This window comes from Procambarus clarkii, chromosome 4 (assembly GCF_040958095.1).
Source record: "Procambarus clarkii isolate CNS0578487 chromosome 4, FALCON_Pclarkii_2.0, whole genome shotgun sequence".
Taxonomy (NCBI): domain Eukaryota; kingdom Metazoa; phylum Arthropoda; class Malacostraca; order Decapoda; family Cambaridae; genus Procambarus; species Procambarus clarkii.
In genome coordinates this window covers 44,870,903-44,897,914 of record NC_091153.1, presented here as the reverse complement: position 1 = coordinate 44,897,914, position 27,012 = coordinate 44,870,903, and the positions used below count along the sequence as shown (strand labels likewise).

The 27,012-nt window shown below is 38.7% G+C and overlaps 1 protein-coding gene across 2 annotated transcripts in view; it reads left to right on the top strand.

The window, feature by feature from the left end:
- The first annotated feature begins 377 nt into the window (after positions 1 to 377).
- Positions 378 to 27,012, top strand: part of LOC123749935 (zinc finger matrin-type protein 3) — a 40,168-nt gene continuing 13,533 nt past the window's right edge. Inside the window, exons 1-8 of one of the 2 annotated variants that reach the window (XM_045732058.2) lie at positions 378 to 534; positions 3,846 to 4,367; positions 4,532 to 4,614; positions 6,279 to 6,422; positions 6,829 to 7,004; positions 9,543 to 9,665; positions 10,558 to 10,682; positions 17,726 to 23,861. In XM_045732058.2, the coding sequence (XP_045588014.1) occupies positions 528 to 534; positions 3,846 to 4,367; positions 4,532 to 4,614; positions 6,279 to 6,422; positions 6,829 to 7,004; positions 9,543 to 9,665; positions 10,558 to 10,682; positions 17,726 to 17,733 (1,188 nt within the window). In that variant the 5' untranslated portion in view covers positions 378 to 527 and the 3' untranslated portion in view covers positions 17,734 to 23,861. Of the gene's footprint in view, positions 535 to 3,845; positions 4,368 to 4,531; positions 4,615 to 6,278; positions 6,423 to 6,828; positions 7,005 to 9,542; positions 9,666 to 10,557; positions 10,683 to 17,725; positions 23,862 to 27,012 lie in introns of those variants that run through there. The other variant, XM_045732073.2, reaches the window with a different exon arrangement.

The window sequence follows — 27,012 nt, the reverse complement described above, 5'->3', positions numbered from 1 at the left end:
CCCAACAGTAAAAATGGGTACCCCTGTTAAACGATTTGGCGGGTCGTATTCCAGGGAACATAGGATTAAGGACCTGCCCGAAACGCTATGCGTGCTAGTGGCTGTACATGTAAGAACTCTTATATATATATAAATAAAACTAAAGTAAATATAAATAAATAAAATTAACCATGCTTCATACAGGATAGTGAACACGTGCGTCATTCAAATAGTTGTTTCATATTAGAGTTGTGTATCAACTCACGTGGAGACCTATCCCCATGTTTAGGGGATTTATATACAAATCAAAGTAATACTGAGTATTTTTTCGGCACATATCTAATTAAAACAATTAGGGAACTACTCAGACTGACAGATGAAGGGGCCTGACGCCACTGAAAACTCGGGCTGGCAGACAGAAAACGTACCGACAAAATGTTTGTTTACCCTTCGATCAGCTGAGAAGCTTGCTAAAGCTCCGCCAATTCTTTTAACCAATTATCAGGCAGCAGAACACCTCTGGCTACATTGGGGCACGGAGGCAAGATATGCCAAGTAAGTGCCACGATGGGCAGGGTATAATGGGTGTAGTTTGACCTCAAGTAATGCTCAAATGTGGCGGTGATGATGGCGGGAGCCCCCGGGGCCTGCTCTAGCCATACTGTCTGTGTGGATATCTATATATATATAGATATCTTTGTTAAAACCTGACTGTAATTACTGACACTCCCTACACCTCTTCACCATCGTACTCACTAACAATGTGGTTCACTTTCGTCTGGGAATTACTTCCTGTATGTTTGTAAGAGAACTCTAGAAACAGTTTGGTTTGCAGATGTGTTGAGTGATCACTCACTTGTATATTCTATAAGGTTACGGTTCAGTGGTTGAGCTTTTTATAGTATTTTATTCTTGTATCCTGTTAGGCACGTTTTAAAAATTATCTACTTGTAGTTGTTACATTGGATTTTGAATTGTTACAAGTGAGGAAGTTATTAAAACAATAAATTAAACCCCGACTAGACCCCAGGACCAGAAAACTTGTCAGTTTTCCCTTATAGAATGTAAAGATGTGCTTAGTGAGTCCTTGTCTTCAATATTTAAACATGAGTCATGCAGAATACTGGAATCTTTGAGTTCCAATTACAAATGTGGGTCCAATATTTTAGAAGCGAGATTTATCACTTCGTCAAATTATCGGCTAATTTTTAATTTTATTTTATTTATACAAGAGTTCATACATTGTTGTAAAGCCACTATAAATTGTGCATGATAAACTATGCACCATGAATGAATTTATACACTAGCATGCATAAATTCCAAAAGGATTGAATTCTCGGAACTCGGTCCATTGTGAGGACTGTGACTGGGAAAGTTGGTCCTATTTCCAGGCAGGGCCGAAAAGGGGATCGATGGTCTATTTTAAAGTAAATTATGGAGTGATATTCCTCAGTTCATATATTTTTTTAATATGTTGAAGAGGACTGTGTTATTTATGGAGTGTTAAGGATGTGTTATTTACAAATGCAAAATGTCTGTATTTCCAATTTGATATAGGAATAAATTATTCACCAAATACTTATTTTAATTGTGTACAATGTGCGTAAGAAGAATGCCATCTAGTGTACATGGGGGCACTATTGCCCACCCTGCCCACTTCTCTCAAAAAAAGATGAAGGAACTGAAGAAAAGCAGTGATGTCAAGCTTTGACAGCCATTGGAATTTACTGTCAGGGGATGGATTCAAAATTAGGTTTGGTCACTTTTTTGAGGACATGGACACAATCCTGAAGAGATCAGGGGTTCGGTGGCAGCCGTTTTGAAATGTTAGTTTTCTTGAAGGGAAACTAAAGACAATCGACTTGAGAATGGTCCAGGATGGACCGAAACGTCGTTGTCCCTTCACCTTCTAGTGTGTGGTCTGATCAACATACTTTAGCCACGTTATTGTGACTCATCGCCTGCATATGAAACTAAAGCATTCAATTTACTATTATATTTTTCCTAGTTTCCTTATATGAATTTGACATTAATTGTATTATTGTAGGACGAGGACAGGTTGACGAGTTTAGCAGTTACCAGGGAGGATGTTCTTAAACAAATAGTAAAACTCAAACCAAACAAATCCCCAGGGCCGGATGAAGTGTTTGCTAGGGTGCTTAAAGAATGCAAAGAGGAGCTTTGTGACCCACTGTCAACCATATTTAATAAATCAATAGAGTCAGGCAGAGTGCCAGAGTTTTGGAAAGTTGCTAATGTGATACCAGTTTTTAAGAAAGGAGATAGATCACTTGCGTCTAACTATCGACCAATTAGCCTAATGTCTATTGTGGGAAAGTTACTCGAATCTATAATAGCAAATAAAATTCGTCTTCATCTTGAAAAACATAAATTAATAATTGAGTCGCAACATGGTTTTATAAATGGCCGTTCATGTTTAACAAATTTGTTATCTTTTTATTCTAGCATTGTTGAGGCAGTTGATAGTGGTAAGGATTGCGATGTTGTATACCTTGACTTTAGCAAAGCTTTTGATACAGTGCCACATGAAAGACTGATTAAAAAAATAGAGTCTCATGGTATTGGGGGTGCTATATTAAGCTGGATTAGGGCATGGCTATACCAAAGGAAACAGAGAGTTAGTATAAATGGAATCAAGTCAGAGTGGGAAAATGTTGTAAGTGGAGTGCCTCAAGGCTCTGTCCTGGGACCTCTGTTGTTTATAATATATATAAATGATTTAGATTCAGGTTTGAGTAGCAACATTTGCAAATTTGCCGATGATACGAAAATCGGAAGGGAAATTAATTCGGAGGAGGACTCACTATCACTTCAAGTTGATCTAGATAGGGTTTTGAAATGGTCAAAGGATTGGCAGATGCAGTTTAATGCTGATAAATGTAAAGTTCTGAGGTTAGGTAATGATGATAGAGTTACAAGATACGAGCTAGATGGTGTTGTGATTGCGAAGTCGGATTGCGAAAGGGATCTGGGAGTTATGATTAGTAAGAATTTAAAACAAAAGGATCAATGCATAAATGTTCGTAATAAGGCAAATCGGACACTTGGATTTATTAATCGCAGCGTTAGTAACAAGACACCTGGTGTGGTTCTCAAGCTATATCTTGCTCTAGTTAGGCCCCATTTAGATTATGCAGTTCAGTTTTGGTCGCCATATTATAGAATGGATATAAATTCACTTGAACGTGTCCAGCAGTAGGATGACTAAGTTAATTCCCCAAATTAGAAATCTTTCATATGAAGAAAGATTAACAAAGCTTAAGTTGCATTCACTGGAAAGGCGAAGAGTTAGGGGTGACATGATAGAGGTTTACAAGTGGATGAATGGACATAACCGGGGGGATATTAATAGGGTATTAAAAGTATCAACACAGGACAGAACACGAAACAATGGATATAAATTGGATAAGTTTAGATTTAGGAAAGACTTGGGTAAATACTGGTTCAGTAACAGGGTTGTTGATTTGTGGAACCAATTGCCGCGTAACATTGTGGAGGTGGGGTCCCTCGATTGTTTCAAGCACGGGTTGGACAAGTATATGAGTGGGATTGGGTGGTTATAGAATAGGAGCTGCCTCGTATGGGCCAATAGGCCTTCTGCAGTTACCTTTGTTCTTATGTTCTTATGTTCTTATTTGGAATTAGATTTACTAAAATTAAACAAAAATTAAAATTTTGTTCTCATCTGGTTGTCTTCCTTTGGTTAGGTCAATCTTCTAGAGGTTACTACAGCCAAAGTGCTAAAGATACTTTATCTATGTTTTATTTTTGTATGTTTTTTTGTAATTTTTGTACCTTTTGTAATCCCTTATGTCCTTTAGCATTACAGTATTTTTTCTCGCCAGATATGTACGGCCCTAGCAGATCACCATACGGAGGTTATGACGACTACTGGGGAGGCTATGGCCGTCCTCCTCACCCACCCCCACCCCCTCCTCTTCCACCTCATGACCCACCAAATTTCCACCCCCCACCACCACCACCCCTACATTACCGCCAAATGAGGCCCTCTAGTTCACTTCGTCCTCCTCCACCCCCTCCCCCTCCAGCGAGACATCCTCGCCCTCAGCAGCACCCTTACTCTCATCAAGGGCGCCAATATTCACAAGAAAGAAAACATCCTTCGTACCGTCCTCATGCAGCTGACCATTATTCAGAGCAACACAGCTTCCGACCAAGACACAGTAATGGTGGCATTTCCCCGAGAAGACAGTTTGAGCATGATTTTTATCCAGAGGATTCAGAAATAGATACTCCTATCAATAACCAGTTGGAACCCATTGTTGGCAGTCCTTTGGTTCCAAGGCGAAAAGAACCGGAACCACCACCACCTGTCTCGAAGCCAATACCAAATAACAAAAGACCTTGTAAGTGCATAATTTCAGTAATAAATACTTTATTGGTTTTTAACTGTATTTAATGCAATACAAATAATTGGTCATGAATATTTGTTTTGCACCAAGTAATAGAGTATAGACTGATTTAATATTTGTATTACAAAATATTCATATAGTAATACTTTACATTTCAGTACCAGTCGAACTTGACCCGAGTCTTCCAGAGGAGCTTGTTGCTTTGCTTCACAATAATTGTTGTGAATTGTGCGATGTAAAGGTAAGACTAGGTAGAGCGCTATCAAGGTCAATTGAGAAAGGATGGCCAGTAGTATGAATGGGTTATTTGATCTTGCTTCCTTAAACAAAGTCCTCCTCTTTCCATGAAATGGACTGAATACAGTTGGAGAAGGTTGACATTCCATCTAGCATGGCAGGGATCTTTTCAAACATTCCTGTAACACATATTGAGGCAAAGGAGACTCAGGGAAAGGCTTATATATTGAATGACATCAAAAAAGCTAAATTCATCTATACTCAGAACACTTCCAAGCACTACTCTGCATCAAATAGACCATCGAAAAGCACTTTGCTAAGTGTTAGTTGTCCTTCCAATTCAACTGGTCAGTACACCAAGGGCTCCACGTCTTTCAGGATCGGTGTTTGACCCCATTGGTCCAAGTGGTTAGTTAGCATTCCTTCACTCCTTTTCTCATATCCCAGTTCTTTGTTCCCATATTCCTTTCCAGTGCTGTATAGTCATCATAGCTTAGTGCTGTAGGCAGGCTCTGCCAACATACATTTTCCTAGATACAATTGTTCTGAAAGGGATTACTGTCATTCAGTTGTACAAGCTGTGCTTGTTCTGTGAAATCTCAGTTTCCTTATGTTGTGGGCTCTTGCTGTTTGTAGACACATTTTTGGTAAGCAGAACTGGTGCTGTGGGTTGAACCAAACATCGAGTTAAGGGGCCTAAATGAGTGCTCATACATAATGAATGCTCATTAACGGTAGTCTCTGTTCACCCAGCAGTGAATGGGTACCTAGTTGTTAAACGATTCGGCGGGTCGTATTCCTGGAAAAATTTGGATTAAGGACTTGCCAGAAATGATATGCGTGCTAGTGGCTGTACAAGAATGTAAGAACTCTTGTATCTATCTATATAAATAAAAAAAAATAAAAAAAAATCAATATAATAAAATAAAAAATTCTAATCATGAAATTTATCCACTTGCAGTACATTTACAATTCCTTGGGGTGTACATATTAGGTCTAGGAAGGTTAGGTTAGGATAGTTTAGTTTGTCTTTGAACCACAAGTAAAAAAATAGTTTTTAGGTTTACCCATTTCAATAGTGCCGATTTCTACTTTCTAATTTCGTAGTTCTTCAGTAAATATACAGTACTATGGTCCTCATCGTTACTCTTAAGTACTACCAAAACAGGAATATGGGCTGTACTTTCTTTAAATCCTCTTCTCTTAGTTCTTTCCAATCTGTTCCTGGTGAGTCCCTCCCAAGGCGTGAGAATGGGAAGCAAAATATTGTAGAGTAATGCTTCTTGTTGTGTAAAGTATTCATCTCTACATTTTTTCATGTTTTTTCAAGGGAACTAAGAAATTCAAAGTTGATCCTGACTATGATATTTGAAGAATCTGCATTTGCTGATGCAGCTCTATTTAAAGCTCTATTTTGCGCAAACTTACTTCCAATGCTTCTTTTGGCATATTACTTTAACTTTAGTTAATAGTTACTGGGTATCTTCCATCTTTAATGAAAACCTAATTCCTGGATATCCAAGCTCATTCTCAATATTGTACTACAGGGTATTGGTTATGGCTTTGTAGGAATGTGTTATTAAAAGTGGTTTAATAATAAACTGCTAGAGTACTGTACAGTACTTAAATTGGTTTTGAAACTATAAACATCTCTTCCATTTCTTTCAGCTCAATTCTCGCATTCAGGCCAAAAATCACTATGAGGGAAAGCAACATAAGAAAAAAATGAAGAATTTCATAATTGAATTTCTTCGGAAGGAAAGTCAGCCAGCAGAAAAAATACCCAAGATAGATTTATCGACATCTAAAAAGGTCAGTAAAGATAATATTGGGGAAGGGCATTGGGATATTGGGATATTGGCATCTATATATATAGTAGTTAGATACAATTCTTTTTCAAACACGGTGATTATGATGTAAAGTACTTCAGTAGTACAGTTGGCTTTGTTCTTGATTCAAAATTGGGGATCCTGGGGTTCAGTTCCAGGCAAGACAGAGATGATTGGGGGACATTTCCTTTCACCTAATGCCTTTGTTTACCTAGCAGTAAAAAGCTACCTGGGAGTTAGGCAACTGTTGTGAGGTTGCATCCTGGTTAGGGTCAGTAGTTCGATCTTGCAGGGGACCATGATACAATCCTAAAGTGAGATATATATTTTGATTATATAAAATTACTATATTATTTAAAATGTGTGATGTGATTTATATTTTGTTTCAGAAAGTGGAACCATTAGATGTTAGCCAACTGCACTGCAAGTGCTGTGATTTAAGCTTTACTTCGGAACAACACGCACAGCAACATTACATGGGTCGAAATCATCAGCGTGTATTACACGGGCTGAAGCCCTTGAAGGCTGGCTACTATAATAAAGAGACAGGAAAATGGCAGAGAATGTAAGTTTCTTCTCGTTAGTATTGCATGTAGTGTATACTGATTATTAATGAGTTAAGAGGCAATCCCCAGCTTATGAATAGGATGCATTCCGAAAACATGTTTTTAAGTTGGCCGTTCAGAACTCGGATTCAGGTTTTCCACAGGTGCTATGCTATAAATGGTGTGTGCATTCCCACTCGACTTTATATGGCAGTGACCTATTTGGTTTCAATTGTTCCTGTGTTTGCAATTCTGGTTATTGCAGTCACTGTGGTAGCTTCTGTTCATGTCACATGTCTGCTGTTCTGTTGCTGAAGAATACCTTTAAAAAACAAAATTGTACTGTAATTACCTGAGGTGGCTTACAGTAAGCTTTCTTTGGCTCTTTTTTTTTACCAAGATTCTGCCAGCTTCCTCTGTTGGCTGTGTACTCTTTCAGTTTCTGGGCTGCATGCCCTTTCAAGTCCCATTCTGTGTTCCCTTTTTCTTTCTTGGGTTTGGTGTAGGGGTCGTCCTGGTTTGTTGCCGGAGATTCCTATGGCCCACAAAGCTGTGGACCCTTGGTTTCAGGTCTCCATGCTGGATGTCTGAGATTGGTTACCTGTGGTTTTGACCTGCATTTGATCTGGTTGTGTGTATCAAGTTCTATTTTGAACACAGGGAGAGGTTGGTTAGCTATGCCCCTTACATTTAGTATTAAAAGTCTTGGGCCCTTGATGTTGATAGAATTCTTTCTCATTGTATCTATTGAATCTGCTTTTCAGTGGGGGCTATTTTGCACATCCTGCCATGCCTCCTGGTCTCATGTGGAGTCATTTTCAGATGCAGACTTGGAACCAGTCCCTCTTAATATTTTCCAAGTGTAAATCATTGTTGCTCTCCTGCGTGCACTCTAGGAAATATAAGTTTGAAAATTTTAAGCAGTCCCAATAATTTAGATGTTTTATTGAATGAATTCTAGCAGTAAAAGATCTTTGCACATTCTCCAGATCAGCTGTTTCTCCAGCTTTGAATGGTACTATTAGTGTGCATCAATATTCCACCCTAGAGAGCACTAGTGTTTCAAAATGCATCATCACTGGTCTTGCATTTCTCATTTGAAAGGCTGTTGTTATCCATCGTGTCATTTTTCTTGTAGTTGTGACAGCTACTTTATTGTATTCTTTGAAGTAATGTTTTCCAACATGATTACTCCGACATCTTTTACATTTTTTTTTTGTTCTTTAATGTGCATTTTATGTATGATTTCCATTTATATATGTCTGCTTTTTCCAAAACACGGGAGCTGGAACTTAAAATCATTATCCATCCTATTATTATCTGTGGCCTATTGAAAGACCTGACTTACATCAGTTTGGAGATTTGCTGTGTCAATTATATTATCTACTCTCATTAATATCCTAAAGTAGTGTCATCTGTACAGGATGATATGGTACTATAGTTTGTGTCCTTGTCAAATGTCCAATAAGAGCTTGAGAGAACATATTGGAGCAACCACAGTACCTTGGGGGGACCAAGGTTTTCACAGTGGGTAATCTGAATTTAAAAATATCCAGATCACCTTGTTTATTGTGCACTGGGTTCTGTTCGTTAGGACATCAAAGATATGTCTTCCTACTTTGCCAGTAATTCCCTTTGTACATATTTTGTGTTCAATAACACCATGGTCACATTTGTTGAAAGCTTTTGTGAAATCTGTAAACATTGGAACCTCGATTCAATAATACCTGTACTGTACTTGATTGGGTGAATATCCAATTTGAACACAGGCTTTCCATGCCAGATTTACTCACCGAATTTGACAAACAACAGTTCACTGAAGCAGGGTATGTGTGGATTAGCTTAGGATGTCGGGACCGAGTTCACAGATGGCGGCACCATTACAAGAAAGAGTTAGGGTCTTGGGAAAGGCAATTTTGATATCTGTATTCACAAGACTGCACGCAGGAGAGATCCATAATAATTTACACTTGGAAAATACTAGGACTGGTTCCAAATCTAATCACAGAAATAACACCACATGAGAGCAGAAGGCATGGCAGGATTACACACAGAAATCACAATAACGTGATGCATCAATGAACAAATCCACAAGGGCCATGACGAGGATTCGAACCTAGATCAGAGATCATCCCAGACGCTGCCTTTTGACCATGTCGTAGCTCAGTCGATTAAGGCAGCGTCTGGGATGATCTCGGATGTAGGTTCAAATCCTTGTCACGGCCCTTGTGGATTTGTTCATGGCAGGAATTTCAAAGTAATGCCATTGAAAAGCAAAGGTGCAATAGGCACACTTGAGAGAGAATTCAATCTACATCAAAGGCCAAGACTTTTCAACTCTTTCCCCCTCTATACATATGGGGCATAACTGGCCAACCTCTCGCAGTGGTCAAAAAATGAACATGACAAACACCTTCAAAGGATACCTGATTAACCAGGCAATGACTCATATGTGAGGCAAATTGAATATCATGTGATAATTGGATACCGTTTGTGCCATTTGATTTATTTAATAAATGTATATTTTTTCTCGGTTAGTATCTTAAATGTTATTACAGGCCTCCCGACCCCAGAGTGTCAGTGGAGAGAATGGGCCTCAACCTGGAGCCTTCATCTGAAGATGAGGTGGGAGAAACTCCCGAAAAACCAGTCGACCTTGATGCTGTGAAGGAGAGGGGAAGGTTTGCTATGAGAAATTTATGTATTAACATATTGTAGCTTGAGGAAATACTTTAATTTCAAATATTTATTTTCCATAAAGCTAATTTTGAATGTAATTAAATGCCACTAATTCCTATTGTTTTTATCCAAATTTTGAATTTCGTTCAAAATCTCACCTGAGGCTACTTTATAAATGCTGATTATGGGTGCAATATATGAAAGAGGATATTTTTAACAAATGAAACACTATTCTTTTACTATTCCCTCAGATATTGTTACTTTAGCTCTAGCCTTGCACTCTCTGGCAACTTTCAACACCCTTTCCTTCGAATCCGATTTTTTGGGCTAAATTTTGACTATTTTAATTCAAACTTTTATTTCCTTCAAAATCTCACCTGAGGTAGTTTTAAACATGTTAATTAAGGTTGCGAGATCAAAAAGAAATAGATGGACATGAAACATTTTGATATACTGAACTATTTCCCTGTTGTTCTTGCAACAGCTTCTGGCTCATAACTTTAATCACTTTGCAGTAGCTTTTAACACTTTTGCTATCATTTGCCATTTTTAACGTTCAATTCTGAATATTTTTGTGCCAATTTTGAATTTCCTTCAAAAGTTTACCCGAGGTAATTTTATAAGTTTTGATTATGGTATGCCATTGACACTATGCTATTTTTAGTGTCCAATTTTGAATATTTTTGTCCGAATTTTGAGTTTCCTTCAAAACTTTACCTGAGGTAGTTTTATACGTTTTGATTACAGTAGTAGTAGTTGTGGGATGATTGAGGGCCAGAGAGCTCGAGTGTTTTTTAAATTTTGTTTGGGATAAACAAGAAATATTAAGAGTTAATGTAAGACATATTTTATTTTGATGAAAACAGCCAGTGTACAGTGAAGGTTTCGTTTCAGGTTTTTCTGTGAATTGTGTAACGTGTCGGCGACCTCTCAAGACCAGCTGGATGGTCACATGACAGGTCAGCGGCACTTGAAGGCTTTAAGGCTCAATGCGAAAAAAGCCACGTCTCCTTCAACAGGTCAGTGATGTGGTCTTGTTTACTGTACTCTTCTACGTCTTTTTAATTCTCGTTGGAAATGTAAAAGTTAATAAATGTAAAAATATTACTAAATAGTGCTCTTGTTAGAATGTATGAAAAGCTGAATTAGTCATGAAAAGACTGCTAAAAGCTTTGGTTCAGATTTTCTGATAGTTAAAGGAATTTTAGACGAGTTTGTCTCTTGTTCCAATTTAGTGTTACTAAAGTTTTGTCGTTCTGCATTTGTTTACTCATTTTATTTTATGTATGTCTTGTGAGTAAATTAATTGCTCAAAATATTGTATGCAATGAAGTTTTAAGTTCCAGGACAAAAGGTTCATTATTTTGAACTTCTATGTTCAGGTAGGTTAATGTTCTTTATTGACTATTTGTGTGTATGTTACTGTCTTCGTGTCATATTATAAAATATAATGCAGTGGGCATTAATATAATGATAGTGTAATTAGCATGATATTGATAGAAAAAGTATAATTAATATTCAGCATCTTTATTAAGGAAGAGTAAAAGTATTACATTTACCATTTGAAATATAAATAATTTATAATATGCATACATATTATAATATAATAATTAAGTTTGTTGGGGATAGAAAACCTGCGTATATATTTCGTTTAGGCTTGTATCAAGGTCTCGTTAACTTCCCACTACCAAGGTCGAACTACTGACCTTCTCCAGGACGCAACCCCATAACAGTTGCCCAGCTCCTGGGTACCTATTTACTGCTAGGTCAACAGAGACATTAGGTGAAGGGAAACGTATGCAAACATTTCTGTCCTGCCTGGGAAGAAAGAAAAAAACAAATTTCAATGCATAGTGATCTACAGACAAGTATTTTTTCAAAGCATAGGCAAGAATAAGAGAGAGGAGAGGGAGGGGAAAATGGTGACTCTGCAGCCCCTATCCTGACTACACTTTCAGGGGATATTTACAAGGACAGTCAAAATTAGATTACACCTACTTCGTTGCTAGCACTCCCTCCAACCCCGTTGCCAGCACTCCCTCCAAGCCCATTGCCAGCACTCCCTCCAAGCCCGTTGCCAGCACTCCCTCCAAGCCCATTGCCAGCACTCCCTCCAAGCCCGTTGCCAGCACTCCCTCCAAGCCTGTTGCCAGCACTCCCTCCAAGCCCGTTGCCAGCACTCCCTCCAACCCCTGCTTCTCTTCCAGGCCTCCATCCTTCACTAATTGCCCCCCTCACTTCTCTACCTGCTCCTCATAGTCTTCTTATCTCCCAATCCACTCCAACCAACTAGAATTCTTACTCCATTCTCCAATTTAACTTGTCACCCAAGCCTATCACACTCTTCCTGTTAGCAATGTCTTCCGTGCTCAGTGGCATTAGCATAACCATTAGGATTTTGACCTCCGTTTTGTCTTGAGCTTAACATACTAAAAACAATATATGTAACAATTTTGAATTTGGCATCTTTTAGTGTATGTACTCTGGTCTGGGGGGTTTCTTTTACAAGTGTATGTTATTAAGTTGCTCCTTACCTGCTTATGGGTGATACAGCAGGTCTTTCTTGGGGTAAAGTGGTTCTACTGACCGGCCAGCCATCGGGGTTAACCTCTCCCCCCTCGTCCCCCCTATTCTCCTCCACCCCCTCCTCCTTCACCTTGATATTTATATAGATATTTATGATGGTCTGAGAGTATAGTATGGTTCCACTTGTGAACTGGAAAGTGAACATTTGTCTTGAACTGAGAATATTCTCAAGTTATAACTTGTTTGATTATAAATTATTGGTTTAAAATAAAAAAAATCTACGCTACTTTTCTTTGAAATGGTCTAAAGAATTTGGTTTTCTGTAAATGAAATTCTAGGGGATACTTAAATAGTTTTCAAATTTCATATTTCACATGTTTGAGCGTAATACACAATTTTAACATGATCAAACCTAATAAAACCTTACCTTTAACCTTACCTTAACATACCTGAACCTAATCTAACCATGAATAGGGAGTAGTTGATAGCACTAATTATTTAGTGGTTTTGAAGTGATTACCTCTAGGGTACCCCCTCCTTGAGGACAAGTTGGATACAGACAAGGTGGTGCTTTCTGGGGCAGTCCCAGGCATTTCTTGTGTGAATTGTTTTGGTTCCGAGGTCTTGATGTTGTCGGGATTGTCATTGATGCTGGTGGTTTGCTGGAAAACAAACTGGAAAGTTTTAGCTGTGAGTTAAAAGGTTCTGTTTTTGTCTTTACAACTTTGCTTGTACTGTGCTGTGAAATTATTTGGTAATAAATTAAATTGGATAGAGATGCAATCATAGAGCATTTGACTTTTGAGAATGTTGAACATGGTACCTGCTTGATACCTGCTTGATGGGGTTCTGGGAGTTCTTCTACTTCCCAAGCCCGGCCCGCAGGCTTGACTTGGTGATGTGCCATTACGTAGGATCAAAAGGTTTTAGCGGTCAAGCCTAGACATGATGTCACTGTTGACAACTCTGCTCTGGACCATTTTATTAAAGTAATTTATAATGCATCGAGTTCTGTTTCAGTAAAAAAAGTTGAGGGGAAACGAACACTCGTGTACTGGGGCATTAATTTTTCAACCACACACCAAGCAGAGGGCTGTGGCTTCTATGGCCTGCTTGCATTAGTGCCTGTCCTCTATTTGCAGTGTCAGAGCCACAGATGTTGCCAGAAGTCACAGTTGTAGGGGAGGGAGGGAATTATCAGAGGAAAATGCCAAGCCATTATGACTATATAGCCCTTGGAAGGGGTCAGGATGGGGATTTGGGATGGGACGGGGGAAAAGGAATGGTGCCCAGCCACTTGGACAGTTGGGGATTGAACACCGACCTGCATGATTGCTCTACCGTCCAGCTCAAGTGGTTGGGTTAAAGTTGTAAAAATAGCAGCCTTTTGTCCCAATATAAAGATTGTAGCAAGATTCTTGTCAAGGACCCAATGACAGGAAGCCATTGGCAAGCACACAGGAACTTGTAGTTTTTTTTTAAAGAACTAAGAACAGTAGTAAAATTACATTGTAAAGTTTTGCATCTGAAATTCATTATAACATTGTGAGGAAGTGATGTGTAGGTTAGAATAGATATAAAATACACAACAGGTTCTGAGTAATCAAATGTTACCAATGAGAAGGCTTCCACCCCACGCATAAGTGCGATGTTCTCTGAAGACTGGTCCTCCTGGATGTTCCTTCTGCTCAACTGCTTGACAATATGGGGTTATCAGAAAGCAAATATATTAAGAGCAACAGTGGAAGCTTATTAGATTGTTCATCTTATTACAAATTTGGATGAAATTATATATTCAATCATATTTAAAACCATATGTTGATTAGGAAATTTCTATGTGACTTCAGTATATTGATTTCTTTTTCTTGATGGTAAAATTTCAATCAAAGCTGCATCAAATCCTTTTATTTATTTATTTATTTATTCAGTTTTATCCAGTACTGTACTTGTTTAAGCACACACATACCAAGATGAGTGTCATCAACAAATGATGTATTTTCATCTTGGTGTTTCTTTACATAGGTGTCAGAATTTTGTGTTCTACAACCAGTATTATGCAGGAGACGAGTCACAATAACGTAGCTGAAGTATGTTGACCAGACCACACACTAGAAAGTCAAGTGACGATGACGTTTCGGTCCATCCTGGACCATTCTCAAGTTGATTGTGACAATTGACTTGAGAATGGTCCAGGATGAACTGAAACGTCGTCGTCCCTTCACTTTTTAGTGTGTGGTCTGGTCAACGGTCAGTATTAGTTTATACATGTTGTTGTAGTTGACCCCACAGTATTTTATAGCCCTAGGGTCTCATAACACTTCCCATCCTATGGTGATTGAAATCCCGTTCCAACTAATTTTCAGCAGGTATAAGATAATTGAGGTTTGCTTCGTCCCCTAGCCATATTAGTGTTAACTCAAATGATCTTGTAGATACCTCTTCGAAGGAGGCCATTTGTATCTTTCCCATCTACCAAAAGCAACTTCCTTCCTTGGTTACATACACAAATTACAATAGTGTGATGCAACAAATGAACAGATCCTCAAGGGCCGTGATGAGGATTTGAACCTACGTCTGAGAGCATCCCAGACGCTGCCTTAATCGACTGAGCTACGACATGGTCAAATCGACTGAGCTACGACATGGTCATAAAACAAATTTTGACCATGTCGTAGCTCAGTCGATTAAGGCAGTGTCTGGGATGCTCTCGGACGTAGGTTTGAATCCTCGTCACAACCCTTGTGGATCTGTTCCTTCCTTGGATTTGTGCCCTGTAATTCATGTTGCAGTCTACACCTGTTTAGGTGATCCTTGTTCGAGTATTACAAATAACAAACTGCAGTATTACATGTATCCTATCTCTATGGTCTTCTTCCTACTACTGTAATAGGTGAGAAATGGTGCTGGCTAGGCTGCATATTGGTTGCACACTCATGGGCACTTAATGAAACAAATACCTGCAGACAATGAGTCGCAATAATGTGGCTGAAGATAGGATGACCAAACCATACACCAGAAGTTGAAGAGATGACAATGTTTCGGTCCGTCCTGGTCCGTTATTAAGTCAATTGATAATCACAATCAACTTGATAATGGTCCGGGCCGGACTGAATCGTCATTGTCTGTTCATCTTCTGGTGTGTAGCTTAGTCAACAAAGCCCTGTACCTTATTGTCGAAACTGCATCTTACAGTCATGCACCTCATTATAGAATGTCCAGATATTCAAGATGATTGGAAATCTTGCTTTCCTTACAGGAAGAGCTACGATCAGTGTGTGTGTCATCTTTGTGTACTTTCATATAGATAATTTTTAAACTACCAATGGTTTTGGCACACTATATTCTAATGTTCATTCCATCCATTTACCACTTAGGTGTGGAGGTAAGACAATTCTTTTTTGTTTAAAATTTTCTTTAATTTACAACTGACCTCTTGTTGGTATCAAATTTAAAATATTACTCCTTGTTGGCATTTACATATCCCTGTATATATTTGGTCTATTTTTACTGTAATCTTCTTGAGGTCATCTTGAGGTGATCCCCGGTGGAGGCGGAGACAAATGATACCTGGTTGATACCTGGTTGATGGGGTTCTGGGAGTTCTTCTACTCCCCAAGCCTGGCCCGAGGCCAGGCTTGACTTGTGAGAGTCTGGTCCACCAGGCTGTTGCTTGGAGCGGCCCGCAGGCCCACATACCCACCACAGCCCGGTTGGTCCGGCACTCCTTGGAGGAATAAATCTAGTTTCCTCTTGAAGATGTCCACGGTTGTTCCGGCAATATTTCTTATGCTTGCTGGGAGGACGTTGAACAACCGCGGACCTCTGATGTTTATACAGTGTTCTCTGATTGTGCCTATGGCACCTCTGCTCTTCACTGGTTCTATTCTACATTTTCTTCCATATCGTTCACTCCAGTACGTTGTTATTTTACTGTGTAGATTTGGTACTTGGCCCTCCAGTATCTTCCAGGTGTATATTATTTGATATCTCTCTCGTCTTCTTTCTAGTGAGTACATTTGGAGGGCTTTGAGACGATCCCAATAATTTAGGTGCTTTATTGCGTCTATGCGTGCCGTATATGTTCTCTGTATTCCCTCTATTTCAGCAATCTCTCCTGCTCTGAAGGGGGAAGTGAGTACTGAGCAGTACTCAAGACGGGACAACACAAGTGACTTGAAGAGTACAACCATTGTGATGGGATCCCTGGATTTGAAAGTTCTCGTAATCCATCCTATCATTTTTCTGGCTGTCGCAATATTTGCTTGGTTATGCTCCTTAAACGTTAGGTCGTCAGACATTATTATTCCCAAATCCTTTACGTGCTGTTTTCCTACTATGGGTACATTTGATTGTGTTTTGTACTCTGTATTATGTTTAAGGTCCTCAAAATGGGCAAAATGTTTCTTTCACCCTGATGCCCCTGTTATCTAGCAGTAAATAGGTACCTGGGAGTTAGACAGCTGCTACGGGCTGGTTCCTGGAAGGGTGTGTAACAAATAGGAGGCCTGGTCGAGGACCGGGCTGCGGGGACGCTAAGCCCCGAAATCATCTCAAGATAACTTCAAGATACTGGGTTTGGATTCCACTACTTCATTCAGACTGTGTTCCCGTGGTTTGCACTGTCTCAACAAGCAGCTTCAATGAGGAAGGTGTTGCCACGATGTTTTCTGGCTGTTCCACTAGTGATTGTGATTATTATGATAGTGGTATTGATGGTGATGATCATGGCATAAGCTTCAGGTGCAGTGTTTGCACAGTGCTTACATGCTAGCATTTATATATGGGTTAAGAGCTATCCCTGTGGGCTTTATCTCCTATCTATTTGTACTTGGTTATGTCTCTTGACATTTGGTCTCTGTTCAACATTTCCTTGCAGTGCAGGTGGAGTCAGCTTCTACCGCTACAGTACTACTTTAAGTTTATGTTGTAATTTAGTTGCTAGAACAGGTTTAGTATGGTTAACTAAACAAAAAAAAATTATTTGTGCTTGAGTGCAAGTCAAACTTTCAAAATGATTGAATGAATGGTTTCAATTAGTGGTTAAGGAATTAAGTTACGACACTTAAAACCCTCTGCAGGTACGGTCAAAATCAATAACATTTAGCTGTTTCTTACCAAGTTTTGATGTAATTCGGGGAAACCTCCACCATTATTCAGTGCTGAATGTTGACTTTTTATGTTGCTTATTTACAAGCAAAATTGTAAACATTAACTACATTAGTTACAAATAGTTACATATAGTGAAAGTTATTACGGTATTTATAAACATGTAAACATATTAAAAGAGATGAAAATAAATTTTGAATTATTAAAGTATTTCTATATTAATCTAAGTGGCAATTCTGAATCTTTCATCAGTGCTATACTGCTTGTTTAAATAAAAGACATCAGTTCTTACATTTTATTTGAATTACTAATGAATGAACACAAGTTTGGGTTGAATTTTGCAAACTACAAACTACAAACTAAAGGAATGATTTATTTACTACAATGATTAAAACTCAAGGAATGTAACCCGTGAGTTTCTATTCCCCAGGACCATGAAGTTGGCTCGTAGACTCGTTGTCAAGAGGGCAAAAAAACATTAACAGGTGTGCCGGCGGCTTGCCCCGGTGCCGTCTCTTACCACTGGCATCACCTCCACATTATTTTTCTTGGTTTGTTTCATTCATTTCTATTTGTTTATTATGAGTAACTCAACGTGCCAGTTGTTTCTTTGTAGGCACACATATATTATTGTATTTTAATTCTTTCATTTTGTTCTTGAGGAATTCATGATTATTGTTAAGAGAATTGTGTAAACGATGACAACTCAGTCAGTTTTTATATTTTAGAAGTTAAAAAGGAGAGAGATTTATATTAAAAAATATGAATGGAATACAGTAATCAGAAGCCAACTAAAAAATAACTGTGTAGGTTAAAAATAGTAACATAGAAATAAATAAGAACAAATCATTAATTTTGAGAGAAGTCAAGTTATATTTAAGTAGTGATTGCATATGAATTGTCTTCTTTAAACTTTGCAGTAGTAGTTAGTCAATATTTTAAGAAATATAAATTATAATCTCTTTTATATGTGTGTGTTAATAGGAAAACAAATGTTTTAATTTGTCAAATTAGGCTTAAGTGCCATAATTTTTATAACCTGCCATCAGATTGAAATTTACATCTGTGTGTGATACAGTATTATATTTGTCACCATAGAAAGCAACATCAGCATATAAATTTATAATTTCTCTGAAATTTGGAAATGGTGGAAGAGGTAGATATTTTTAAAGTCAGAATTTATTCTCAATGCATCCCTGTTATGACTACATTATCATTAGCCTCTGTTGCAATGATGGAAAGAGGAACGATCTTGATGCATGCAGCATTGATGTTATGATGTTATTATTACCTGTTGCTACAGAGATGGATAAAAAAAAAAAAAGAGCCATGTGTATGTTCGTGACGTAGCCTCATAATAGCTAAAGTTATATATTAGCCATTGCCGAGACAATGAAAAGATTAGCGTTTGTTCTTGACGCAACATTGTGTCTCTCTCATGACTTTAGCATTCACCAGCCTCGGCTGCCCTGCTGCAAAGATGATACATCGATTCTCTGTAACATATACATTTACTTTTAAATTGGGTTTGTATACTTGATTGCAATCAAATGATTTTACTAGTGTGTGATTGGAAATTTTTATGTAAGAATATCATGCGAGTTTTTATTTTTTAACGTAGATGTTTTAAGGCATAATTAATTTAAGCTGTGAGATGTGAGGTAGCATAAGGGACACATTGATTGTAACACACTGGAAACTATGATTAAAATTTTGCTTAACTTCCTTCTGAACTAAATGGTTAGAAGAAAGAAGCAAAATTTGATCAATGTATTCAACTCTGGTTTATTAATAATGAAAGATTTTAGGCTTAGTTGAAAAGATTAAAAATATACAGTATTCACACAATTTAACGACCTATATGGGGTTATGCCCTTCTCCGTAAATTAGGATTGTTGCTAAATCCAAAGTTGTTTAACGTTGGTAATATTTTGAGTCATTTTTGGGTCCCTAAATACTTTATGAAAATGATGTAACTCCCTCCCACCCACCAACATTTATCTCTTCCTCCCCTCCACCTATTATTATTCCTAACAAAGGTACATCCACCATAAAGGTACGTTTGTTATTCCTAACAAAGGTACGTCAATCCACACACACATACATCCCTTCCACACACATTTGCAGAGGAAGAGACTAATACAGTCTGACAGTCACTCCAGGGAAACTCATAAGTACACTCCCATACCCACTCTGTGAAAACATTGTGGAAATTATTGGCGTAGCAATAATTATTGTCGTTATTGGGTTGCTGTGGCAACCCAATAACGACTGCCTTGTTTACCCTGTGGAAAATGTGTCAATTGAAGCCAATATGTTGATTCGGCAAATGAGGATCCAAATACTCTTCTCAAAATCAGTTAAGTACAGCGGGACATTAAATCAGATGTAGTTAAATTGGGTGAATACTCTGTATATATATTAACCCTTTCACGTTTTTGCCCCCTTACCAATTTTGGGTGCTACCAATGTCTTGGGCCAAACACAAATCGCTTAGTGATACTGTATTTGACTTCCATTGCATACTGCAAAGTTACTATGCATGGTAGTGTTAAATTTGGTATTGCTTTTGAGCTAAAGAGTTGTACTTTATGAAGATGTTTTCAAAAATGCAATAAAAGTAAAATAAAATGACAAAGGCAAGTTAAAGTTAGCTGACATGATGGCAAAAATGACGACTACAGTGGTCATTGGAACGTTCTAGCGTTTTGAGCAAATGATGACTGTAGGCATCACAAAAACGTTAAGGGGTTAATTGGATAAAAGATTAAATTGTTTGAGAATTGCAGTAATATTATTTTCCTGTGGTTACTATAACTGTACAATGCCTGACATGTGTTTTATATAAGCTGACTGGGTATACATTTCCAGCAGAAGCCAGAGAGTTAAGAAAATCTGTAGTTAACAGGTGCACGAGTTAAGGAGATACTGTACCACACTGGGTTTTGTCATATGCTTTCTTTGAGTCGTTATATAGTGATTGGTTAAATTATTATCTGCTTCCAAGCAGCATGACATCACAAGATAATGTGCAGGATAGGAATTAGTATCTTTTTGTCTTGTGCTACTACAGCAACTTTCATGGTAGTAATTACCAAAGTGTAATTACCTGATAGTAGATACAGGATGAGAACTATGCTCATTGTACTCTAGATTATGTGCACTTGGAGGTACAGTAATGGTCAAGTTTTCCCCTAAGTGAATATTCAGGATTTGCTATATTCTGTTTCATGCACAGCTTCAGTGGCAGCAGTCTTGGTTAGCGGCCAGTCCCCACCTTCAACACAGGTTTCTGACACTAGGTATAAATGGCCATTGAAAATTACAGGTTTACTCCAATTTTTTATTGCAAAGATTCACATTTTCCTTCTAGAAAAGGAATACTGTGCGTATTTTGTAAGTACCGGTACATGCCAATATTTGACCCTTCTACAAACGGTTTGAGTTTTCATAGCTGTGATATTAAGGCAATAGTTCCACACACACATTCTTAGTAATTATTTTGGGGGGAGTCTCCAACTTAACATTCTTTGTTTATTTTTTTGTTTCCAGTTATCCTGTTCCTGTTATAGTTCTTTCTCTTTCTTGTTGTACCACTTGAAATAAGGAGGTTGCTCTGCTTTTATTCTCATTTATAACTTTGTTAAATTTTGTAATTTTCTAAGTGATTAGGTTTATTATATGTAAAGTAGAATTCAAACTTTTTGTAAAGTTGGATGGAATGGATATGTGTGTGTGTGTGTGGTAGGGGGGGGAGGGGAAGAAAACATTTGTACTTTGTTCCTTGTTTCCTGCAAAACTTTTCCATGTACTCTGAGTATATATATATCTTGCAACCTCATTGACGTGTAGCATGTGGTAATGTTGATGTTCAAAGTTTTGTAAGCATTCTAGCCGGATAGTGCATTTCCTTCTTGTCAAATTAGAAATTGAATCGTGTTGTGAGAGAATATTAAAGGTGTAATTAAGAATTTTGGTAAAATTTTGGTACGTAATTTGGTATATAAATTTGAGCTTTTTTATATAAAATTTGTGAAAATTGCAGTACTGTATTGCCCTACATTTATGTAAATTTACTGCTTGGTTAATATGATAAAGATGTGTATCAGTGTGAGTCAGTGTGAGTATTAGGGTGGAGGGAAGACAGTCCAAATGCAATACAGGTTGCTATTTCAAGTGAATGCTTGGGATAATGTGGTAAGCATTTGAATGATATATGAGAAGTGACAATGAGCACAACTTTGTGAACGTGAATAATTATCAAAAAGTGCTTAGCCAGGATGACTGTGTACTGCTGAGGACTCGGTGGAAGGAGCTTGAGAGGAGTGAATGATTGACAACTTGTTTTTGTGATGATTCTTGTGGATTATTTTTGCACCGAGCCAAGGAACCAATTGCAGTGCTTCTGTGGTTGATGACCAAACCACACACCAGATGATGAGACGACGACGACGTTTTTGTCCGTCCTGGACCATTATCACACGACTTTATAGTGGTCCAGGACGGACTGAAATGTCGTCGTCTCCTCATCTTCTGGTGTGTGGTTTGGTCATCATATCTTCAGCCACGTTATTGTGACTCATCATCTGCATCTGACATTGTTTGCTAGAAGGGCGGCAATAGTTTTCAATGAGTCTATCGTGTTAGATATTTACACCGAATGGAGCTGAGGATAAATTGGAATATCTTTACTTACCTTTTCTGTTCTTTTCCAATGAAGATGGAGAGGGAGGAAATTATCAGGTGAAAAGCACCCATCTATTATAACTATATAGTAAACATCATTACTGCCCCATGGAGGGCATTGGGCAGTAATGACATTTTTAGGTATATTGATTGATTTTTTGACAATTTTCTTCATTAATTATAACTTTGAGTTATACTGAAGAAAGATTGAGCAGACTCGTCACTCAGTGGTGCCAACACCCCTTCATCCCCCTCCTATAGTGTGGAGGAGGCTGGGGCCAGATTCACGAAGCAGTTACGCAAGAACTTACGAACGTGTACATCTTTTCTCAATCTTTGGCGTCTTTGTTTACAATTATTAAACAGTTAATAAGCTCCAAAGCATCAGGAGGCTGTTTATAACAATAACAACAGTTGATTGGGAAGTTTTCATGCTTGTAAACTGTTTAATAAATGTAAATAAAGCCGCCAAAGATTGAGAAAAGATGTACACGTTCATAAGTTCTTAGCGTAACTGCTTCGTGAATCTGGCCCCTGGGCTCCAGCTCAGCTCTTATCAGTTACCTCAGGTTAATGAGGATTTGTTTTCTGCAGTGTCCAGGTGTCCTAATGGTTCCTCAATATAAATCTTGTGTACTATAGTGGGGTGCTGGAAGTATTCTTTTTTATGAATTTATATTAGGATCTTAGTCTATGCTTCCTTAGGTCTTTTTGATATGGGAATTTTGTCAATTTCAGTGTTTGATTGTATAGCGGGTTAAATCTTTGTGGCACTGGTAATGTTGTGACTGATTGGGATTGGATATTCTTCTACCCAGTAGCTCCTTTTAGTACACACAAAAGGGTCACTTTTCTGAAGGTTGCTCTTGCATTAACTGAAGCTGCAACATTGGGTCGAGTAATGTGAGGATTTACTAGTATGGGGGCTGTGCTGCAGTGCACTTGGTAGACCAAACCACACATTAGAAAGTGAAGGGACGACAATGTTTCAGTACGCCCTGGATCATTCTCAAGTCGATTGGGAGAATGGTCCACAATCGATTTGAGAATGGTCAACAATCGATTTGAGAATGGCCCAGGACGGACCGAAACGTTGTCTTCCCTTCATTTTCTAGTGTGTGGTTTGGTCAACATATTTCAGCCACGTTATTGTGACTCCTCGTCTTCACTTAGTAGCCTCTTAACTTATGCATTTGCTCAACATTTGCTTTCTACTTAATTGTCCATTGAAATTGTGTCCACTTTGTTCTTCAGGCATATATAGTTGTGAAGAGTATCTGATAAGTAGGTTATTAATGCATGTTCACCTATATACACTGATATACAGTATGGGAATAAGTACACCGAGAGTAGCTTTTTGTAACGGCATGTTTTCCTAAACTGGTTGTCGTACAACTATATATATTAAATTTTACTTCATTCTACTTTGCTCTGATGAAGGCGAATTAAGCCGAAAACGCGTTAAACATTCTCTATTTTTTACATGTGGTTTTTCCGCATATTAAATTTTATATATGAGCACCTTTCATTATTAAACAATACTGGATATTGTTTCAGATTTCCTCCTTAATTTACTCTGGTCTGATATAAACTATAGTTAATTGTAGCTACAATACATGAAACATTAGATAGTTTGTCTTCTAAGATAAAGCAAGGGTATGATAATAGGTTTTAGCATAAGTTTTCTTATCACTATGAGCAAAAGTTTATTTGCCACACCCAACAAAGAGAGAGTTATTAAAACTGAGCATTAATGAAGTGTATACAAAAGTTGATGGTAGACTGACAAATATTCCTGGATGTGGTGTGTATTACTTTTGTCCTTATGTAAAAGATAATTGATGTTTTGATGTAATGGCTAAATAAACAAGTAGAATTTGTGGACAAAATTCATTACCAACAGCTAATCAAACTGTAACTTTGTGGGATCACAAAAGTTATTGTAATATGACTTTTTAACATGTAGCTTAAAAGAAATGAATTAAATTGATTACGATGCACTTAGTTGCAATGTAGTTACACTTGTATAGAGATCCAGATATAGAGTGCACTTAGTGCTCTATATCTGGCTAATGTTATTTTTAGGGTTCTGATTAATAATAGAATATAACATGACTGGTCTTGACTTCTAGGAGGGGTGTGTTCATTCAAACCTATAATTAGATAACCACATCAGTACAAATGCATGATAAAATTTAACGCTTCCCTTGACTCGGCAGGCCACCCGCATCGCACTGCAAGGTAACCTGGGCGTTGCCGATGAGCACCCAACCCAGTGTTAAAATCTTTCACTCGGTGTTTATATTTAATAATAAGAATAAGTAAAAATTAATGCATGATGGCGAGAGGGTCATGCCTTGAATTGCGGGGGCATGTTGCTCCCAATATTTTGTCACGGAACTGCTAGTGTTTCTCCTTTGGTGGGATTTTGCACTTTTTAATTTGTTAAACATTCATGTTATTGTTCTTTACGCCCCCTCACCTCAAATGCACCCCAACATCACCTACCCACACCTCAAACAACACTGTTCCCTCGCTCGACAACCTAGCAAAGTCCTCCATTGCACACGTACCCTTCTCGCAACACACCTCTCACACACGCCCATTCAAACACATCTCTCGTCCATCAGAGCACATAATCTGTCCACGCCTCATAAGTGTGCACTGTACCTGCCACACAGCTGCTACCCTTGAATGCCACCCTTGGAGGAGGTCTGACAGCTGAGTGGACAGAGCTTTGGATTCGTAGTCCTGAGGTTCCGGGTTCGATCCCAGGTGGAGGCGGAAACATCCCTCATCAGGGTGAAAGTTTCTTTCACCCTGATGCCCCTGTTACCTAGCAGTAAATAGGTACTTAGGATTTAGAAAGCTGCTATGGGCTGCTTCCTGGGTGGTGTGTGTAACAAAAAGGTCTGGTCGAGGACCCGGCCGCGGGGACGCTAAGCCCAGAAATCATCTCGAGATGACCTCAAGATAACCACCTCGACCCAACCCTCACTCCCATCAATCTACAACCCCATTATTCCCCCCCCCCAACCATCCTACACTGAAGAACTGCGATCCCCAATCCAAGAAGTGCAGAAGGGAGTGGGGAACCCACTCTGATTCAATTCAGCAACCCCCAGAGAGAAGCGCAACACCCCCACCTGCCACCCCATAGAAACTTGCCTCCCCCTTCCCCCCATCCCTAGCCTTCCCTGCCTCCCCATCCCTTAGACTCCCTCTCTAAGCAAGTGTAGACAAGACCTTAGCTTCCCTCATACCACACCCCCACCACCCTCCAAACCCCCTGTTAACTACTTCACAGGGAAATAAACCCATCCAGGTAGCCCTGCCCACATAACAGCTTCCTACAGTGGAATGGATGTCAAGGAAGAGTGTTAAATAATAATGGACAGAAGAAAGTGAGCTTCAATGTAATGTACTTAAACATAGAATTACAAATAAAGCAAACGAACTTGGGGAAATGTCACAAGAAGAAAATCCAAATGTAACGGTACTCACAGAAATGAAATTGTCAGACATGCAGGCGGTGTCACAATAACGTGGCTAAAGTGTGTTGACCAGACCACACACTAGAAGGTGAAGGGACGACGACGTTTCAGTCCGTCCTGGACCATTCTCAAGTCGATTGTGAATGGTCCAGGACGGACCGAAATGTCGTCGTCCCTTCACCTTCTAGTGTGTTGTCAGACATCATGACAAATGCAGCGTTTCCACAGGACTACTGAATAGCAAGGAAAGCGAGAGAAGGAAAAGAATGAAGAGGAGACAGACGATATGACAGTGGGAAGATGAAAGATAACCAAGGGGGCCTAACAGATGAGTGGACAGCGCTTCGGATTCGTAGTCCTGAGGTTCCGGGTTCGATCCCCGGTGGAGACAGAAACAAATGGGCAGTTTCTTTCACCCTGATGTCCCTGTTACCTAGCAGTAAATAGGTACCTGGGTGTTAGACAGCTGCTATGGGCTGCTTCCTGGGGTGTGTAACAAAAAGGAGGCCTGGTCAAGGACCAGACTGCGGGGATGCTAAGCCTCGAAATCATCTCGAGATAACCTCAAGAAGATCCACTAAATGACAGAAGTGACACAGGAGTATAATAGAAACTGGATGACAACCATTAATATAAAAACAAAGACCAGCTTTAGTTGCCTGCAGGGATCGGTCCAGACTGTTAATCATGGGAGACTTCAACCACAGAAAGACAGACTGGGATAACAGAGAACCACGTGAAGGTACAGCTACATGGAAAGCTAAACTTTTGGACAAAACAGACATTTTCAGTCACCATGTCAAGGGACCAACAAGAATGAGAGGTAATGATGAACCAGCTACACTTGACCCGATATGTCCTCTGAACAAGTCAAACAAACAGGAAGTCAATTTATAAACTGACTTTTGAGTATCTGGTGGAGGTAAAAGTCACCTACCTATGGAAAGGACCAGAAAGCATATTCTGGAGCAGAAAGGTAAGAGGAAAGGCTACTGGAATTTGACCTCACATCACTGGAAGACAGAAGAGTCGAGGGAAACATGATTACCACTTTCACAATTTACAAGTGGAATTGACAAGGTAGTTAAACACACTATTTTGCATGAGTGGAACACGAACAAGAAGACAGGTGGAAACTGTGTGCTCAAATGAGCCACAGTGTCAGAGTAGTTAATAAAACAATGTTTATTCAAAAGAATACGTGTATATAAAACATGTACAATTGTACATGTACAATTGTACATGTACAATTGCAATGTAAGAGCAATGTACAATTGTTTACAAAATGAGAATGATAACGGAAAATAACACCTCAATGCAAAAAAAGTGACACTTAAGGACTATTACAATATGGATTCAGTAGATTCAGCAACAATACAGTAAGTAGTTCATTTACATTAATAACAGAATGGAAATACAAGGTGTAGTTTACAAGAGCAACTGGACTCTTACTCGTAACATTTTCCTTAGAATTTTACAGAACGTAGTTAAATAGTAATTTTACACAGTAAATAGTAACAGAATGTACTAGGATGGG